Source organism: Ctenopharyngodon idella, chromosome 2 (genome assembly GCF_019924925.1).
Source record: "Ctenopharyngodon idella isolate HZGC_01 chromosome 2, HZGC01, whole genome shotgun sequence".
In the NCBI taxonomy this organism is placed as follows: domain Eukaryota; kingdom Metazoa; phylum Chordata; class Actinopteri; order Cypriniformes; family Xenocyprididae; genus Ctenopharyngodon; species Ctenopharyngodon idella.
Window position 1 is genome coordinate 7,863,662 of NC_067221.1, and position 19,358 is coordinate 7,883,019.

At 35.4% G+C, this 19,358-nt stretch overlaps 2 protein-coding genes across 3 annotated transcripts in view; one reads left to right on the forward strand and one right to left on the reverse strand.

Moving 5' to 3' along the window:
• Positions 1 to 445: 445 nt before the first annotated feature.
• Positions 446 to 3,430, reverse strand: ankrd45 (ankyrin repeat domain 45). Its single transcript, XM_051880729.1, has 5 exons — positions 3,171 to 3,430; positions 1,797 to 1,964; positions 1,630 to 1,724; positions 1,381 to 1,519; positions 446 to 681 (listed from the first exon to the last, which is right to left on the reverse strand). The coding sequence occupies exons 1-5, from the start codon at positions 3,406 to 3,408 to the stop codon at positions 650 to 652; spliced, it is 672 nt and encodes a 223-aa protein (XP_051736689.1). The 5' UTR covers positions 3,409 to 3,430; the 3' UTR covers positions 446 to 649.
• LOC127505262 (dynein light chain Tctex-type 4) overlaps positions 1,813 to 19,358 on the forward strand; it is a 57,799-nt gene continuing 40,253 nt past the window's right edge. Inside the window, exon 1 of one of the 2 annotated variants that reach the window (XM_051880705.1) lies at positions 1,813 to 1,955. The gene's annotated coding sequence lies outside the window, so the exon portion shown is untranslated. Of the gene's footprint in view, positions 1,956 to 12,473; positions 12,536 to 19,358 lie in introns of those variants that run through there. The other variant, XM_051880712.1, reaches the window with a different exon arrangement.

Sequence of the window (19,358 nt, forward strand, 5' to 3'; positions counted from 1 at the left end):
AATCGATCAACACACATTTATGTTTTAAACCGCTTCAGTCAGGTTTTTACTACTTGTAAATTTGGTAAGTTCTAACACATCAAGTTCAGAAATGTATAATGTATTTGTTTAACCTTGAAAGAGGACGAATTGAGACTTTGACAGGATCGGTCGACATTGTAAGACAGATGTGGCCTGATTATCGAGTCTCTGAGACATCTGCTGGTTATCCTCGTTCAAAAATGTCACAAAAGGTCTTTCTATTGATTTGACATTAATAGGCTTTGCATTTAGTTCTTGAAGAACATATTTTGTAGCCATATCCCTGATTGAAAAATATATGTAATATTCAATATTGGAGATATTTAAGAGATGATTTAGCAGAACACGAAAGGCGGCCTCTGTCTCCCTCTATTGCTCATTTAGAAAAAGTACAATTCATGTTCTAAATTAAGCATTAAAATCATTAAATGTAAATTTTCAAATTTATTTAAAATTTTACAATGTGTCTGTCAGGGATCATATAATGTTCATCTAAGGGTTTAATTATTAATCTTTAAAAAGACTAAATGCATAACATGTATTGAGTAAATGTAACCGAAAGTTGTATTAATATTTGTATTTATTGTTATGGAACAACATTAAATTAATGCCTCTTTGCAGTGTAGTTCTAATGCTTTCTTGTCTTCGTTGTGGCTTCAGCTGTAAATAAACAAGACACAAAAACATTTAGGGAACAAAAAGTAAAGGACAAGAATATCTAGATAGAATAAATACATATTTGGCAGAAATGTACACTATAAAAAATGCTGGGTTAAAAACAACCCAAGTTGGGTTGAAAATGGACAAACCCAGAAACTGGGTTGTTTTAACCCAGCAAATGGGTTGCTTTAACCCAGTGGTTGGGTTAAATGTTTGCCCAATTTTCTGGGCAGTTTTATTTAACCCAACTATTGTTTAAAAATTACTGTATTGTTTGCTTAAAATGAACCCAAAGTATGTTGGAAATGAACATTTATTAATAAGTTTAATGAATAATAATTAAGCAATAATCATTTATTAAATTGCTTATTAATAAATGTTCACATTTTGATTATTATTGTTGACTCTAGTAATCATGTGTCTGATTTTTAATGTCCAACCTATTTTGGGCTCATTTTAAGCCAGTCATATAGTCATTTTTAGTTGGGTTAAATAAAACTGCCCAGCACATTGGACAAACATTTAACCCAACCACTGGGTTAAAACAATCTAATCGCTGGGTTTGTCCATTTTCAACCCAACTTGGGTTGTTTTTAGCCCAGCATTTTGAGTGTAGGCTACTGGGGTCAATGAAAAAGTATAAAATAATTATAAAATGTTTGTTAGCTTATATCCATATCATATAAATCAGATACTCACATTGTGTGTTAAGCTTCAGCAGAATAGGGGCCAGTACGTCTTCGAGGTGCTTCTTCTGTTCAATAAAGTCTTGAATTGTTGCATTTTTGGTTTTGTGTATCCAGTCTGATTTTGCCGAACAGGTGTTTATACACACGTTCTATTAGCAAACACACAAACTGTGATTAGACAATGTGTACTTTTGGGTTAGCTCAAAATGTTCATCAATCTGAAACTATTTCACTATGGATTTAATGAATAATGAATTACCTTGTCCTCCTTACTGAGCTTTCCTTGAACTTTCTCCTGATCAGCTAAAATGTCTCTGACTTCTTGTATTAATGCTTGCAAACTTTGTTTGGCCTCTGTTAGGAGAAAAAAATCATCTGCATTAATCCCAACAAGATTTTATGTGCTGAAATATTTCACTTTCTCACCAGCCCATGCCAGATACTCTGCGCAGTCCAGTTTGTCATAACGCCGGGCCACATCAACAGCCTTCTCTCCACGGAAATTGGTAGCTTGAAAATCAGCGTTGAGTTCAACCAAAGTTTTCAAAGTGTCCAGCTGACCCCACATGGCAGAACAATGCAATGGTGAGTAGCCTATAATGAACCATATGGATTATTTCTTAGCAAATTGTTCTTCAGTGCAACAGTTTATACTGTCTATTAATGGTGATGAATGAAAATTATCCCATGATTTATTCACCCTCAAGACATCCTAGGTGTATATGACTATCTTCTTTCAGACGAACACATTCTGAGATTTATTTAAAAAATATCCTGGCTCTTCAAAGATTTATAATGGTAGTGAATGGGGGGGCATGTTTTGAAGCCCAAAATAAATGCATCCATCTATCATAAATATAATCCATACAGCTCCAGGGGGTTAATAAAGGCCTTCTGAAGCGAAGTGATGGGTTTTTGTAAGAAAATATCCATATTTAATACTTTATAAAGTAAAATAATTAGCATCTGGCAGATAGCCGTCCGCATCGACCTGAAGAGTGACCTCTGACCTGACGCATGCGCAATGACGAACGTGGACGCGCAGAGGAAAGAGCGAAACAAAACACCGGTCACTAATTAGAAGTCTAAAACAAGACGTTTTAAAGAGAAATGTCTGAGGATTTCGATATAAGAGAAGAGGAGCTTGAGTTTGTTGCCCAGCCATATTTGCTTAAACCGCGAGAGGCGTCTAAGCTTATGCTACTCCTACATCCTGCGTCATACATCACGTCAGGGGGTTACTCATTTGGCACAAGTCGAGTTGCGCAGTATGCGTACAGTCGTCCGCCGGAAGCTATTATTTTAGTTTATAATGTTTTAAATATGGTTATTTTTCTTACAAAAACCCATCATCTCGCTTCAGAAGGCCTTTATTAACCCCCTGGAGCTGTATGGATTATATTTATGATAGATGGATGCATTTATTTTTGGCTTCAAAACATGCCCCCCATTCACTACCATTATAAATCTTTGGAGAGCAAGGATATTTTTGAATATATCTCCGATTGTGTTCTTCTGAAAGAAGATAGCCATATACACCTAGGATGGCTTGAAGGTGAGTAAATCATAGGATAATTTTCATTTTTGGATGAACTATCCCTTTAACTCAGCTCAGACCAGCAAACCAGAATAGTTTTAGTAGTAGTTTAGGTTTTTCAGTCGGGCACATGAGAGTAATATTTTCCATCCTGTCTTATTATGCTAAATAACTCAATCTACAACAACCTTTACTGCAGGAGTTCACTTAGCCAAGCTATAAGTACTTTTTTTTTTAACGAAGTAACTTTCACCGCTAATTACCGCGCGCTGTGAATTCATTGGCGTCAGCGCCGTTCTGCACGAGCTCGTGCACGATGCCGCTCCGTCCTAAGGTACACGCAGTAAACAGCGCATTTCGTCCCACCTCATCTTTTTCCCACAAAATATTCTCCGATTCCTGAGTATCGGTGTCCCTCTTGCTTTCCAAAAGACGCTTAAGTCCCTCTACATCATTATCTAAAGCACATAAAAGTACAGTTTTCTCCTCAGCTGACCGCATTATGACTTGCGGAAGAGTGATGTTGTTGTGCTTGACGTGTCTCTATAGCAACCGGGCAGCCATTTTGGTCATTGTTTTCACTGGCCACTAGATGTTGCTGTTGCTTGTTTTATGAAATAAGAAGAGCTGAGAATCAGCTGAGAAATTGTTCTAGTTGATACCGGCCAGTCATACAAAGAAGATCCTAAGAAGAAGAAGAAAAGAAGCACATTGTATAAACACTTATGTCTGTTGAGGAATGTCATTTTCAAATTAGAAACTAAAATTATTAGCTGGAATCTCAGGCAGGAATATTTATGTACATAGAACAGACTTATGTTGGATCATTACACAGAAAGAAATACTTTTAAAAATGAATAGAAAGACCGCGAAGGGTGGTTACATTCTCATCTGACATTAGGAAAAGAACTGATACTGAAAAGGAAGATCATAATCAAGATAAAATATGTATTTTAAGTCCTTTATTTTGATTCCACTTCATTTAGTATTTACACAGTGTTTTTCAATGAGAGGAAGAGGGGAATAATTATAAGGAATAGGGACATTTCTTGTGGTAAATCTGTGATATTTCATTTAAAAGGGAAAAAATAATCATATGATGCTCTGGTTATTTCTCTCATGATAATAAGCAATGGAAAGTCAACTGATAGTCACACAGGGAAATTTGTAAGAGTGCAAATTCACTTTTGTCAACACGTAATGGCGTTGTACATTCCAACAAACAAGAACTTCCTCATTTTAACTAAAACCAGGAACGTTTATTGTTAAAAAAAATAATGACTAGTTTCATCACCTGACGGCTATTGCAGTTCTGGGTTACCTCAACTCAATATTGGTTTCCATCATTAGCATCAGATCATTAAACGATATGACACAGGGAATGATGTGGTAGAATTCACTCTACAAGAGAAGCATCATTTACTTTCAGATATTAGTAACATCATGTCTTGCTACACTGACAGTTGCATTGCTCAAGGCATGGAAGGATCACATTACAGAGAGAGTGTGTGTTAATGGTGGTGTGTAAAGAATGCGAAATGAATGGATCTGTGTCAAAGGTTCTGACTCATGTCATCGCCCTGCTTTCAAGTGTCCACTCCTGACCTGCTTATAAGTCCTGCTCTGTCATTGAAGTCTATTTGTAGCATGTGTGTGTTCAATGAATAACATGACTGTATTTCCAGTTGCTCTATTTTAAGCCAAAGCAGGAAACTTTTTATGATGTGGGTCTGGAATTATAGGAAAATTAGGAGCAGGCAAACCAAGGAAAGGGAATAGCACAATCAAACACAGAGATATGTCAGCCAAGCCTGAGAGAGAGAGATATGGAAGACTGGTGTTGATGCTACATTTCAGTTATGTCTGTGTGCCACAGTGGTCTTGTGAAAACTTTTTTTAATTATTTATTTTATTTTATTTTATACCTGTCCATTCTCTAAACCACTATAGTCCTATAGTGTCGCGGAAAGTGCATTGCAGGGTTTATTTTATTTATTTTATTTTATTATTTTATTTTATTTTATACCTGTCCATTCTCTAAACCGCTATAGTCCTATAGTGTCACGCAAAGTGCATTGAAGGGTTTTATTTTATTTTATTTTATTATATTATTTATTTTTTATTTTATCCATTCTCTAAACCACTATAGTCCTATAGTGTTGTGGAAAGTGCATTGCAGGGTTTATTTTATTTTATTATTTTATTTTATTTTATACCTGTCCATTCTCTAAACCGCTATAGTCCTATAGTGTCACGCAAAGTGCATTGAAGGGTTTTATTTTATTTTATTTTATTTTATTATATTATTTATTTTTTATTTTATCCATTCTCTAAACCACTATAGTCCTATAGTGTCGCGGAAAGTGCATTGCAGGGTTTATTTCATTTATTTTATTTTATTATTTTATTTTATTTTATACCTATCCATTCTCTAAACCGCTATAGTCCTATAGTGTCACGCAAAGTTTATTGCAGGGTTTATTTTATTATTTTATTTTATTTTATTTTATTTTATTTTATTTTATTTATCCATTCTCTAAACCACTATAGTCCTATAGTGTCACGCAAAGTTTATTGCAGGGTTTATTTTATTATTTTATTTTATTTTATTTATCCATTCTCTAAACCACTATAGTCCTATAGTGTTGTGGAAAGTGCATTGCAGGGTTTATTTTATTTTATTATTTTATTTTATTTTATACCTGTCCATTCTCTAAACCACTATAGTCCTATAGTGTCACGGAAAGTGCGTTGCAGGATTTATTTTATTATTTTATTTTATTTTATTATTTTATTCTCTAAACCACTATACTCCTATAGTGTCGCTGAAAGTGCATTGCAGGGTTTATTTTATTTTATTTTTTTATTTTATACCTCCATTCTCTAAATCACTAGTCATAGTGTCACAGAAAGTGCATTGCAGGGTTTATTTTGTTTTATTTTATTATTTTATTTTATAATTGTCATAACATTAGTTAAAACACTTTCAAAACAGAAAACCTCCTGGGATTTTTACAGGTTTAAATGAAAGAAAACATGCTACAGTATATGCACATACATGTGCTCCCTTGTTTATCTATAAATGCTTTCAATAGCCTATTAGAACCATCAAATACCAGTTCAGTAGACCACTTAACCGTTTCAAATTCTCTAAGTTATGGTGAGACAAATACACGTCTGGCTGTTTTCACCATTTAAAGCGTGGACTGTCAGCATCTGTCCTGAGAGCCGTTAAAGCCTGTGCAGTCATGCTTCACTTCTCTAAAACGCCAAAACAACATCTGTGCTTGTCTAAGGAGAACTAATATGCCTGGGGCAGAAGCCTCAGAGATTTCACTGATAGGTGCCATAATATAGCAAACACTTGTGGCTAAAATACAGCATAGGCCTTTGCATTTATGTAGGTTGCGGCTGCTTACATCAGCCCTTCTTTGTCCAGGACGCTGCTTTTGTAACTGATGAATGTTTTAATTACGCGTTTACATTGACCAGCTTGGTCCCAAGGCTAATCATAGTGGATTGAGAATCAACGCAGTCTTGTATTGCTGTGCAAGTCCATTACATCATCTTACTAGAGTCACCGAGCTCCATTTCTGCCAATCTGTCCAAGAATGTAATTTAGGCTAAAGCTGTTAAGAGCGAATAAACGAAAGGCCTTCGATCAGGGATGAAAAAACTTTCATTTTGCCTTATCCTAAATGAAGCGCTGACCTTCTGCCCTATTAATCTAAAATAATCTGTTTCTGACGCCATATTCCTCATTCTTCCGTGTCTGTTTTACATTTCTTCCTTGAAATTAGTAATCGGCCTCGGCTTGACCTGAATTCTGCAAACTGCACTTATGGCTGAATCACGGCGCACTAAAAATAACCCTGTTAGACTGGGCTCGGGAAATGAGTAAAAGGCTTTCGGGTCCTGAGAATACAGTGATGTCCGCCGCTTTACAGTGACTCTTCTGCACTGGATTACAGCCTGACGTCTAAGTGACGTCTTCCACTGCGAGAGATCCCAAGAGAAATGCTATTTCTTTAAGCTGTAAGGCCGATGATGGGGAAGTTTCAGTCTTTATGTTTGTTTCTGCCGACTCATAATGTTGGATTTCCTCTCTTCCTGAAACTTCAGCCACACCTGTTTAGGGAGTACAGGTTTAACCACTTTGTATGCTGAATTTCACATTCTTTAAAGCATTTTATACTTTAAAGGCCGTGATCCAACCAGTCTGGTTGTTACACTCACCCATATAACTTGCTTTTTCTATGATTGTTATGTTTGGAATGACATTATGACTGAGTAATAGTACTATGTGTGTGGTTTAGGAGTGAGAATTGTTAGTATCAGGTATGATTTAAAGTCCAATAACATGAGTTAAATCAAGTCTAACAAAGACATTTTTGGTTGTTGGTCTGAATGGTGGTATATGTATGGGTGAGAGGATGATAGATGGATAGATGGATATACATTACCGTCAAAATTTTGAGGTCTGTAAGATATTTAACGTTTTTGAAGGAAGTCTCTTATACTCACCAAGGCCGCATTTATTTGGTTAAAAATACAATAAAACATTAATATTGTGATATATTATCACAATTTTCTATTTGAATACATTTGAAAGTGTAATTTATTCCTGTGATGACATTACTCCAGTACTCTTCTGTGTCACATGATCTTTCAGAAATCATTTAATCAAGAAACATTTCTTATTATTAGCAATAATATATTTGTGGAAACCATGATACGTTTTATTTTCATGATTGTAGAAAGTAAAAAAAAAAAAAAAAATTTTTTGTAACATTATACGTAAATGTCTTGACTGTCACTTTTGATCAGTTTAATGCATCCTTGCTGAATAAAAGTGTTAATTTCTTTTTAAAAAATTAGTACTGTCAAATCGATTAATCGTGATTAATCGCGATTAATTGCATCTAACATAAAAGTTTGTGTATATATATATATATATGTGTGTGTGTGTGTGTGTGTGTGTGTTTCTATGCTAGTTCTTCAAACCACAATTTCTAAAAATAGGATTTGTACCTTACAAAGAGAGTCTTTCTAATGTATTACTTGAGATTTTGATTTGTCATAACCCAATAACTCAGAGTCATACCTCGTGATGCCTTTCAATAGGGTAGGAAATTCTCTGGGTATGCACCTCGGTATCTCTTGATCATCACTCTGGTTTTGGTGATGCGCTGACTTTAGTTACAGTTGTTCACAGTCTTTTCTTAGTTAAACTCTTTGAAGTCCTACTAAATGATTTGCATTGTCTTAATCACCATAATATGTATTCCTGTAATCAAACGCCAAAAGTCCACACTGAAAATCTTAATTTTTTTTAAATTGGAGATAAAAAAGTTTTTTGAATTTGGAAGGTTTCTTGAACAAGAAAAGTTAAGTCATATAGAGAAATATTTAAAGACCCCCTGAGGTGAAAATTTTAGTTTTTAATGTTGTCTATGTGGTGTTTTTAATATGCTTTAAGACAAACCATGTGCAAATTCATCAGTCAACACCACTGCTGAGTACTGTCCCCTTAAAACTGCAGTGAAAAAAAAACAAGTTTCAGGGGCCGTTTACACAACACCGTTTTCAACTAAAAATGGGAAACTTTTTATGGGTTTTGGCCATTCATTTACACAACGACGGTGTTTTGGTGGTCTGAAAACGCAAACTTTTGTAAACGGGTTTCAAATTGCAAGTTTTTGCAAACGGTCTCCGTGTAAACAACAAAAACGCGAATCTGTGAAAATGATGACGTCATGTACATGCGCATTACGTTCAGTCTATAGTGTTTTATCGCCATCTAATGGCCTGCCAGCAGAATAAACCGTTTTTGCGGTAGCTCTGTATATTTCTATAGTATTGCTGTCAAAGAATAACTAGCTGGTGGAGTAAATTTACTTGTTGTAGAATTAACAAAAGTTATTATGAGCATTGTATGTTTAAAGCAGATGTCTTAACAAATGTCAGTAGACCGGGAAGATTTTAAAACGATCAGTTCATTCATAAATATGTAAGATCGCTTTGGAAATACAAACGGAAGTCAAAAGACAAGGAGCGCAGCGCTGAAAAAGGCGCGGAGCTACAAAAGGTCTATAGAGTACCTCAGGGATGACGTGTTTTTGTAGGCAAAACCCGGAAGCGAGTTAGCATTTTAGGACTTCCGGTTCCATCGCCTCGAAGTCAATGTGTTTTTTGAATGGGTTTTTGCTAAATCGCCTGAAATAAGGTCTGTGGTTAACAAAGCCTCTAAATATTTTCAGGTTTTGATCTATGACATAAAACACACCAGTTATAGCCTGCTTGTGATTTTTTTAAACCTTTATTGTGTCTTAAAAACGGCAGTTGCTAACAAATTGCTAAAAGGGACTACTTCCTTTGGTGGGGACTTTAGACGTCATCATGACAAACAGGACATTTGGACAGCATTTCTCATGAAAAAGTGGATAAGTATTCATTCACAGCGCAGATCATAATCAGCGAACATGTTTTTAAATATAGTTGTTTTTTAAATAAAGTTTGAGGAAGCTTGGTGGTGGTGACGTTGATCCGCGACTATGGTGTGCTGTAGTCTGTTTATAGCCTACTGTTAGCTTTTTATATCTGACGACTTTATTTAGGCTTCAAAATGTATAAAAGTTGTGTTAACTTGTAAAGATTATCTTGATAGACAAAACGTGTAAGTGTCATAACCCTTTGTTAAACACTGAGCTTATTTTTTGCGATTTTCCAAAAGTCTATGGGAAAAATGCATAGGCTTTTGATCGAGGGAACCCGTGCGCCGCTAACTTTCGGGTTGGCCTACAAAAACACGTCATCCCTGAGGTACTCTATGAGACTGCTTTGGTTTAATGGGGATTTAAAAAAAAAAGTAGTGGGTGGCTTCTTATCATTGTAGGATGATTGTGTTCACACACTGCTAACACACATTTATATCCAAACACCGTATAAAAGTGGATTTAGCATAATAGGTGACCTTTAAATGAGGCAAGGGTGTAGAGTTACATTCAAGCTATTTTAAGGCATGAAGATTTTTTTTTTTTTTTTTTTTTTCACAGGAAAAAACATTTAAATATGTCATTTTTGTGATCAAAGATGAGTTTTAAGGGATAAAATTATTCACTACAGGGATTCTGCACTTTCAAGGTCACTAATGAAATGTTAGCAGATCTATGGCATTTATGTTCCAGGTCAGATTTTCTTGAGCCCTGCTTAAGAAATATTCAGAATATTCAATATTTAACACTGAATGTGTTTGAGTGTTACACAAAGTAAAACATCACATCAAATCAGTCTGGAATCAGTTAGAGGTAGTCGTGGAATTAGTTGAAAATCAAAGAAGTATAGTTGACACTAGTTATGATTTAACATGTCTGCAACCCTCACAAGTTCAAACCATGTGACCTGTTCGATGGAAAAGAAAGTGGTTGGAAAAACAGTTTTAGTCTTGAATGATGATGATCTCACTTTGCAGTGTGTATGTTAACCACAAAAGTCAACAGGAAGCTGACATATCAGAAAAAGGCCATGCTGCATAGAAACAATCCAACGCAAGGAAACAACAGTACACAAATAATGCTGATAGCAAAGAGGCCGTAAACAAACATTGTGTTTCACGAACACAGGTGTCTTTGTTGAGAGACATTTCCACAGGATGCATCTATAAATGGGTTGTGTGTTCAGCTAACTGTGTGTAACACGGTTGACATACATAAACATTTCTTTCCAGTGAAATCAGAGGTGAGCTACACCTGCGGTCTCATTATGAAGATTATGCTTTTAGGTTATCTGAGTTTCTTATTCAAAAACATTCAGCTGCTTAAAGTGATATTTAAGCAGCAGCAATATGATTTTTTAAACCAAATTTTACAGCCCTAAGTAATGACATAAGATACGTTAGATTATTTTTACACATGCTCATGTTGTAGGTGGTGTTTATGGCACATACTCGACAACAACAACTGCCATCATGATGATAATACACAAGCAGATTTTGATGATTTTTGTTGCTCCCTGTTCCATTGACTGTCATTAGGCAGTGCTGCATTCCAGCTGCAGTGGGCACAGATTCATCACCTTGATGTGTGTTTGGGTGAGGTCCAGTGCCCCACATCTCAAACATATTGCTTCATTGAGCTCTGCCAGAAGGGGAGAGAGAACATTATGGAGTCAGGAGAGTTCTGCATTCTGCCATCTTTTTGTTCTAGCACATTCTGGTACTTTTATTTGATTTTATTTTATTTGTATTATTTTATATTTTATTTTGCATCTGAAAGCTCATCTATCTATCCATCCATCCATCCATCCATCCATCCATCCATCCATCCATCCGTTTAATTTAATTTTATTTTATTTTGCATCTAAAAAGCTCATCTATCTGTCTGTCTGTCTGTCTGTCTATCTGTCTATCTATCTATCTGTCTATCTATCCATCTATCTATCTATCTATCTATCTATCTATCCATCCATTCATCCATTTTATTTTATTTTATATTTTATTTTGCATCTGAAAGCTCATCTATCGCTCTATCGATCTATCTATCAATCCATCCATCATCCATCCATCCATCCATCCATATATTTCGCATCTATCTATCTATAGATTTTATTTTATTTTAAATTTTATTTTGCATCTGAAAGCTCATCTATCCATCCATCCATATATTTTGCATCTATCTATCTATCTATCTTTAGATTTTATTTTATTTTAAATTTTATTTTGCATCTGAAAGCTCATCTATCCATCCATCCATCCATCCATTTTAATTTATTTTGCATCTGAAAGCTCTATTTGTCTGTCTATCTATCTGTCCGTCCGTCCGTCCATCCATTCATCCATCCATCCATATATTTTGCATCTGAAAGCTCTATCTATCTATCTATCTATCTATCTATCTATCTATCTATCTATCTATCTAATCTATCTATCTGTCTGTCTGTCTGTCCGTCCATCCGTCTGTCCGTCCATATATTTTGCATCTGAAAGCTCATCTATCTATCTATCTATCTATCTATCTATCTATCTATCTATCTATCTATCTATCTGCCTGTCTGTCTGTCTGTCTCTCTGTCTGTCTGTCTATCTTTTATTTTATTTTATTTTATTTTATTTTATTTTATTTTATTTTATAATAGTTATGCATGACATGCTTTTAGGTTATTCCTTAAATGGCACTCATGAAAAATGAAAATAAGAACACACAAAATGAAAATTCTGTTACAGAAACAGAAATTTAAGTCATTTAAAAAAAAAAAAAAAAAAACTTTTCGTCCACTGTTTGCATCCACGTGCATTCAAATATGGTGCCTTTAAATGCAACATGTGAATGATAACGTATGGCTTCAGATGCAAATCATGCAATATAGTACAAATCATGGACTATTTGTATGATACTTTAATAGTGTTTTATGGCTACATAACCAAACAATACCCTTTGACAAGTTGCATGAAATTTCATGTAAACTTTCTTTCTAATCAAGTGAATGACTTAGACTATCGCACAGAATAACAGCAAACCAAATCCCTTTGTTCTCTTCTGTGTATCTTTGTTTCTTTTCATTTAGCAGATTCTTTTTAACCAAACTGACACTCATGCTGATTGCAGGGACGGTCCCTCTGGAGCTAGACACAGTTAAGTATCTCTTTTACATGCGTTATACTTCTTATAGGTTGATTTCTTCTCTTGATTGTAACCTGTAACCTTTACACTGACATCGCAATGAGACAGTGTGACTTATCAGACTGCATCAACAATTGAATAAGACAAAAGGTCAAAACTGAATAGTAGCATTGACCTTGATCAGTGTTTCATCCTTTAAGGTCATGCATAACCCCTTTTACATCAGCTTTCAGTGACGATCCAATGGGTGAATGTAGGAATGGCTTTGGGTATTTACACAAAAGCAGAACTTAGGACAATTGAGTGCCACTGATTGTCGTCAGCACATGATGTTCTCTTCTATTGTGTACTGCTGAGTTCTGCTGCACTGTAATAATACCCTGCAGAGAAAAGTACCCAACAAACTCTTTGCCTTTGTCACCAAGTTATAAGGTTTCATAAGTTCTATAGAATGAGGCATATGTGATCACAAGGTTGTACCGGTGATTTCTGATGCAGTTTGCACAGTTGCACCTCTGGCTTTGTTAGCTAAGGAGAGCTGTTTACTGAGCAGCTTGTTATGTGTGTTGGTGCCTGTGCAAGAGGGGTTTTGTGGTTATGCTAATCTGTTTCCTTTTGCTCTGTTTTATTTTCACTCTATACGTCTGTATCTTTCTTTCACTTTAGAGTGAAAGTCATCCTGGGTCAGGTGGAAAATACATTTTGGTTAAGAGAAATGTAAAGATCCTTCCTTGAAGGAAAATGGCATTGCTAAATATTTGGATCTTGAGTAATAAAACCATAATGCTTTCATAAAGTAGGCTATGACCTTATATGTCCTCACTTAATATGCACAATTTAATTGTTCAAAAATTAATGAAACAGTCCCATATATAGATAGAGATGGGTATTAATCAGCAATCTGTAACTATTTAGCTGGATTTTATTTAATCATAACAACCAACACTTCCTGTTTGTGTACTGTATGTACAAATGTCTAGGCCCACACATAATGTAGGTTTGCGCTTTAGATCCATTTTGCAGAACAAAATCGGTGCAGAAATTCAATAAAAAATGCAGCAAATTTTGTCTGGGCCTAGTAATGACACATGACGATGACATTATGTGATTTTAATAATAATACTAATAAAATATACAATTAAATATAATGAATAATAGCATAACGAAACATTAAAATACATATTCTGCTTTCCTTATTTAGCAAATCCAGAAATAATTTGTAGTATTACAAATAGATTCTTAGATGAGATATAAGAGCTTTTGGTTCAAGATTATGCAAGTTTGTGCCTGAATAAGATCCTATTCCGAATCTGTCTACCTCTACTATCCTAAAAGATACATTTATGGCATAAGGATTGATTATCTGGAAGAATGAGTGTAGAAATTTCTAACGATTTAGGAGAGAGAATGATTGACCAATTATAATGCTTGCTCCACCCTCCTCTCTCAGCAATTTTTTAAAGGCACAAACACTTTCCCTCACAGAACATATTATATGAACATTTGCCTCTACGATAACAAGCTCTGTATACTCTCACCGATACTGGTGAAAGTCTTCCCCTCCATTTAGGAAGCCTCCTGGGTGGCTGATTATCTGGGTGGCAGGCAGCAAAACTTGTGCTTGTCCTGATTATGGTTGTCCTATATTCCCTCTTTTTGGGGTTTTCAACAGTATTTCATTTGGTAGATGCTCCTAATGTGTTCAAATGTGGTGAGAGGGTTAAGTGTTTTAACTCAATTCATTCCTTCTCTAAAAAGCTTTATTTTGTCAAATGTTGTGGCATAATTACTTTAACTGTTTCTCCAGAATGTGTCTGTGAAGTTTCAGCTCAAAATACCCCACATATCATTTATTTTAGCTTGTCAAATTTGCCCCTATTTGGGTGTGAGCAAATTTTTTATTTGTGTGTGTCCCTTTAAATGCAAATAAGCTGCTGCTCCCAGCCCGCTTTCCAGAAGAGGGCGGAGCTTTAAAAGCTTGCGCTTTGTTTGCTCAACAACAACAAAGCTGAAGAATCACACGCAGCCAAAATGAGGATTGTCAGTAACGGTGTTCAGCTTTACATTGTTCAAACTGGAGTCAGACACTGATGGAGAGACTCAGGAAGAAGTTACAACTTTTAGGATGCATCTGGACGTTTCTGAATGATTAATGGATAAATTTATGTAGTTGCTGTGGAGTTGATTCAACTCATCGACTTGCATGTGCCGTCATGTTAATCTTTTGTGCAAGTTTGACCCTTGTTTGTGAAGCAGTCCAGGGTAAAATGAAGATATGGCTACAACACTCTACTACAACAACTCTTCCTCTTCTCTAAAGCAGCCCAACATGGCCTCACCCCCTTTGTTGTGTGTTCCTGAGTGCAGGGTTTATGTAAATTTTGAGGTTATTATGTCACTAACTCGGGAAGAAGCTTGTTGTAGTCCCTACCAGCCATTTGTTGTAATCCCTTAAAAGCGATTTAATTAAAAGAATATATCTCCCTTTGCATTGAACTTTGAGCATCATAACTTTGTAGATGTTGTTTATGCTCAAACAGCAACATTACACACTAACTAAAGTTAAAAAAAGTGAAATCATTATCAATGACCCCTTTAAGGAAAGTTAATAAGTTAATAACTATGTTCTAGTCTAAAATATGTCAGATGTGGTCTGCTTGTTGTTTGTTGACTTGCTCTACGTAGATGTACTTGCCTCAGTACTCAGAAAAGACTGAGTGATTACATAAATGTGGCATAAATCTCGAGAAATGTAATGGTTATGTTGGCACAAACAAAACAGCCACTTGACGCAGTTAGGTTAGGCTTGTTTTCAGTTTTTACACATATATTTAAGATTCACACCTTTTCTGTGCATGTTTGCAACGCCAGCCGCAACCACAAGCTATTTCAGACACTACTAAAGAAGTGTCATGTGTGGTTTTAGGGTCGAGAGAATGAAATCAACATATTTTGATGTTCGTCATGGTGGTGCAATTATTATTCTGTGTCAAGTCTGAAATCATCACAAATCCAGATCATTCTGTGGACTTGAATAATCACACTTTGCTCTGGTTACAAAAGAAACAAATAAACAAGCCTGTATGAATTACCCAACACATTTAAAAGGAGCTTATTAAATGACACTTTTAGTAGGGTTCAGCAACCAGAAGTAAAAATAAATGGGAGCTTAGCTCCAGCTAAGTATTTGAGTAAAATTATAGCTGATGGCAACATTGCACTGAAACCATAACACACAGCTAGAGCATTATCCTAATCAGAACAATCAGATAATTAGTGGTGTCTGTGCAAAACATGCATCATACAATATCAGAAAACTTTTGGCTAGACAGAATGATAAATTGCAAAAGAGTTTAAAGGAATAGTTCACAATGACAGTGAAAGATGCATTATTTCAGGTCTTTTGCTCCATTCTGTGAACTGAATCAACTGATTCATTGAAAAGATCTGAGCCAAAAGAACATGAATAGCAATGAATAGCAACTTACATATGGTCATCAATGCTATCATATGGCTTCAGAAGACTTGTTTGAACTACGTTTTATGATGCTATAATGCATTTACATACCCTATTAACTGTAATTGCATGTAAAAAATGGTCAGTATACACTGTAAAACTGAATAAATTGGGCTAACTCAAAAAATTTGAGGTAATCAGTTAAATCATTTTCTTTGAGTTATGATGTTCCTAATTTTAAGTAAGCAGAACTATCAAGTTTTGAGTTTGTAGTACTCATGCATGTTAATTGCTCCTAACTTGAAGTACATACATTTTGATAGCAATTAACATAAAAGATTTAGTTAATTAACTTTTTTATTTTGAGTTCTTGCAAATCAAATGAGTTATTTACTTCACTGTAAACCCTAATAAGTTGTCAACAAAATAAGTTGACAAAGATATGCTTAAAATGAAGAAGTTTTCCTTTTCAGTTTTTCGTGTACAGACAACACCATTATCAAAACAATCCCTATTCGCATGGAACTGTTTCAAAAACTTGTACTTTGAAACCCGTTTATAAAAAGTTCGCGTTTTCAGGCACCCAAAACGCCCCTGTCGTGTAAACAAATGTCCAAAACGCATAAAAAGTTTTACGTTTTTAGTTGAAAATGGTGTTGTGTAAACAGCCCCTTAGTAAGATTTTGATTTTGTACTCATACATGTTTATTGTTCTTAACTTGAAATATTCGAGTACACTAATTCATACATTTAACTTAAAATGATCAGGTTATCTCAACATAAATATTTTGCTAGCTATAACAAACTAATCCAGAAAATGCCAACTTGCTAATTTGTTAACTTGTTAACAATAGCATGGTATAGTACTTACTGAATGAGTATACATCAACTTAAAACATGTAACTTACCTGCTGTCAAACCAAACAGCATGCACCACTTGTCACCATGATATAACTCTCCAAAAACCCACATTAACAGAAACTAAATCAGCATAACAAAACATTAATCACTACTAAAACTCCCTTACCATTAATCTTGCACAAAAAAACATTATATAACACTTAATTTTAGCATTTACTCTCCCTTTCGAGTGTCACGGGCAAAACTTGTTGGGAAAAAAAAATCCCAGCCCAGTTTCAGTTAAACGTAAGTTAGTCTAAATGAAAAGAAATGAGTTCATACAACTTAAAACAATGAAACAGTTCAGTTTACTTAATATATATCAGTTCTGTGAACTCAAAAGAAAAAGAAAGTATGTGTATTTAGACAAATTTAAGTTTGTCTAATCAAACCAGTTAAGTATTTTGAGCGTTAGAGTTTACAGTGTATATAGTTTTATTACATTTTCTTTTGTTTTCACAGTAGAAAGAAAGTCATACAGGTTTTGAAACAACATGAGGATGAGGAAATGATGACACAATTTTCATATTTGGGTGAACTACCTTTTTAAATGAAGCCTACTTTATGTGCAAATGATCACGCTTGAGTGTTTTTATATTTCATCCGAAACTTACTGAATGTCTCCTCTATTTGCGTAAGGGGAATCGAGGCTGTAATGATACCAATAAAAGGGAACTGATGAAAGCAAATATGTGTAGATTACATTCAGTATCTTTTAGAAAGCATATTCAATTTAGGCACATGTTTGTTTGTTTCCTTATCAGTGTCAATGGAGCCCTGGGAACCTTGTAAACACTCAAAGCCAAATGTCTTTTACCACACTTTGTCAAAGTGCATCTCACAGACATAAACGAGTGCCGATTATTACTCACACAATACAGTGAAGTAAAGTGCATGGATACAGCAAACAGACACTCCCTTTAGCTACAGTAAAGATAAAGCCACTGTTTATTACGTATGTGTATGCATCTATGCTTGCATGCACACTGCATGTTTGAACAGGACGGGAACACTGTGGCAGTCGGATCATCTTTGTTTCCAAGGCAACAGTAAGCACCATACCACCCACACAAGCTAGACAGCGATCCCAGAACAGGGTTTCCTCTCACACCTTGTCTTCGCAGAGCCCGAGCTGATCCTGTCTGTGACAGCAGCCGCCGTGCGTCACGGCAAGTGTTCTCCTGGCGTTTCACAACCGCCCACGGCTCCCAGAGCTCTTTCCCTCCCCTTCTGATCTCACAACTATGAAAGAGAGATTTCTACACACCTTAAAGAGTCACTTCCGGCTCTCAACCTGGCAGAACGCTAACAGCTTTGGGCGCATTAACGTCTACTGTTTATACTGTGATCTCAGAAATGACTAATTGCCACAAGCATATTTCTGATTAGTGGCGTTTCACTTGTAATGTCTTGTGAGACTGACATTGTTTAAAGTGTGTTAAAAGACACTCAAATTCTCATTCGTATCAATGTCTATTGATGTGTCAATGAATGCATTCGTGTACTGGACTGACCTCCATTCATTCATTGTATTCTTTGAGTCTGATACCAGTGATGCATCAACTAGAAATTACATTTCCTTATGCTGTGTGTGTGTGCTGCTTCTCAGAAAATGTGCCGTCTTATGTTACCTCCAGTGAGAGTTCACTCTAAGCTTCCTTCGACCGCAGTTAGCATTAGGGATTTATGGAGCTCAGAGAGGTACTTCTCAATTGAGTCTTTGTGCAGTACAGCTTTAAATAATCAAGTTTAACCCCCTTCTGTATTCAACTTTGTTTTGTGCACAAATCAGTTTATGTAATGTAATTTTAGAAGTAGGTCTGGGATAAGGAAATTTGGGATAATTTTCTTAGGCATGATCTGGATCTTTTGATTAGTGCCTTGGCTGGATATCAAGGTTCTCTTTTCACTTTATAATTTGCCTGAAAACTCTGCTTTTGTGTGTGTAAATATGAATATAGTGTCTATGTCTATGATGTAGTATATTTACACATTATATAATATTTAATGTGTAAATAATATAATAATTATATATATAGTTTGTCTGTCTGTCTGCCTGAGTGTGCATCCATCCATCTGTCCATCCATCCATCCATCCATCCATCCAATATATATAACTGTAGTGAAAATATCCATCCATCCATTCATCCAGTATATATAATTGTTGTGAAAAATTCATCCATCCATCTATCCATCATCCGTCCATCCAGTGTATATAATTGTTGTGAAAATATCCATCCTTCCATCCATCCATCCATCCATCCAGTATATATATAACTGTTGTGAAAATATCCATCCATCCATCCATCCATTCATCCAGTATATATAATTGTTGTGAAAAATTCATCCATCCATCTATCTATCCATCATCCGTCCATTCAGTATATATAACTGTTGTGAAAATATCCATCCATCCGTCCGTCCATCCAGTATATATAACCATTGTGAAAACATCTATCCATCCATCCATCCATCCA

Excerpts from the sequence above, each read along its gene's own strand:
- ankrd45 (XM_051880729.1), bottom strand. The coding sequence starts at position 3,408 with ATGCGGTCAGCTGAGGAGAAAACTGTACTTTTATGTGCTTTAGATAAT. Across the intron at positions 1,965-3,170 it reads CAATGAATTCACAGCGCGCG|GCTACTCACCATTGCATTGT; the intron begins GTAATTAGCGGT and ends GGTTCATTATAG. Across the intron at positions 1,725-1,796 it reads AGAGTATCTGGCATGGGCTG|AGGCCAAACAAAGTTTGCAA; the intron begins GTGAGAAAGTGA and ends TTCTCCTAACAG.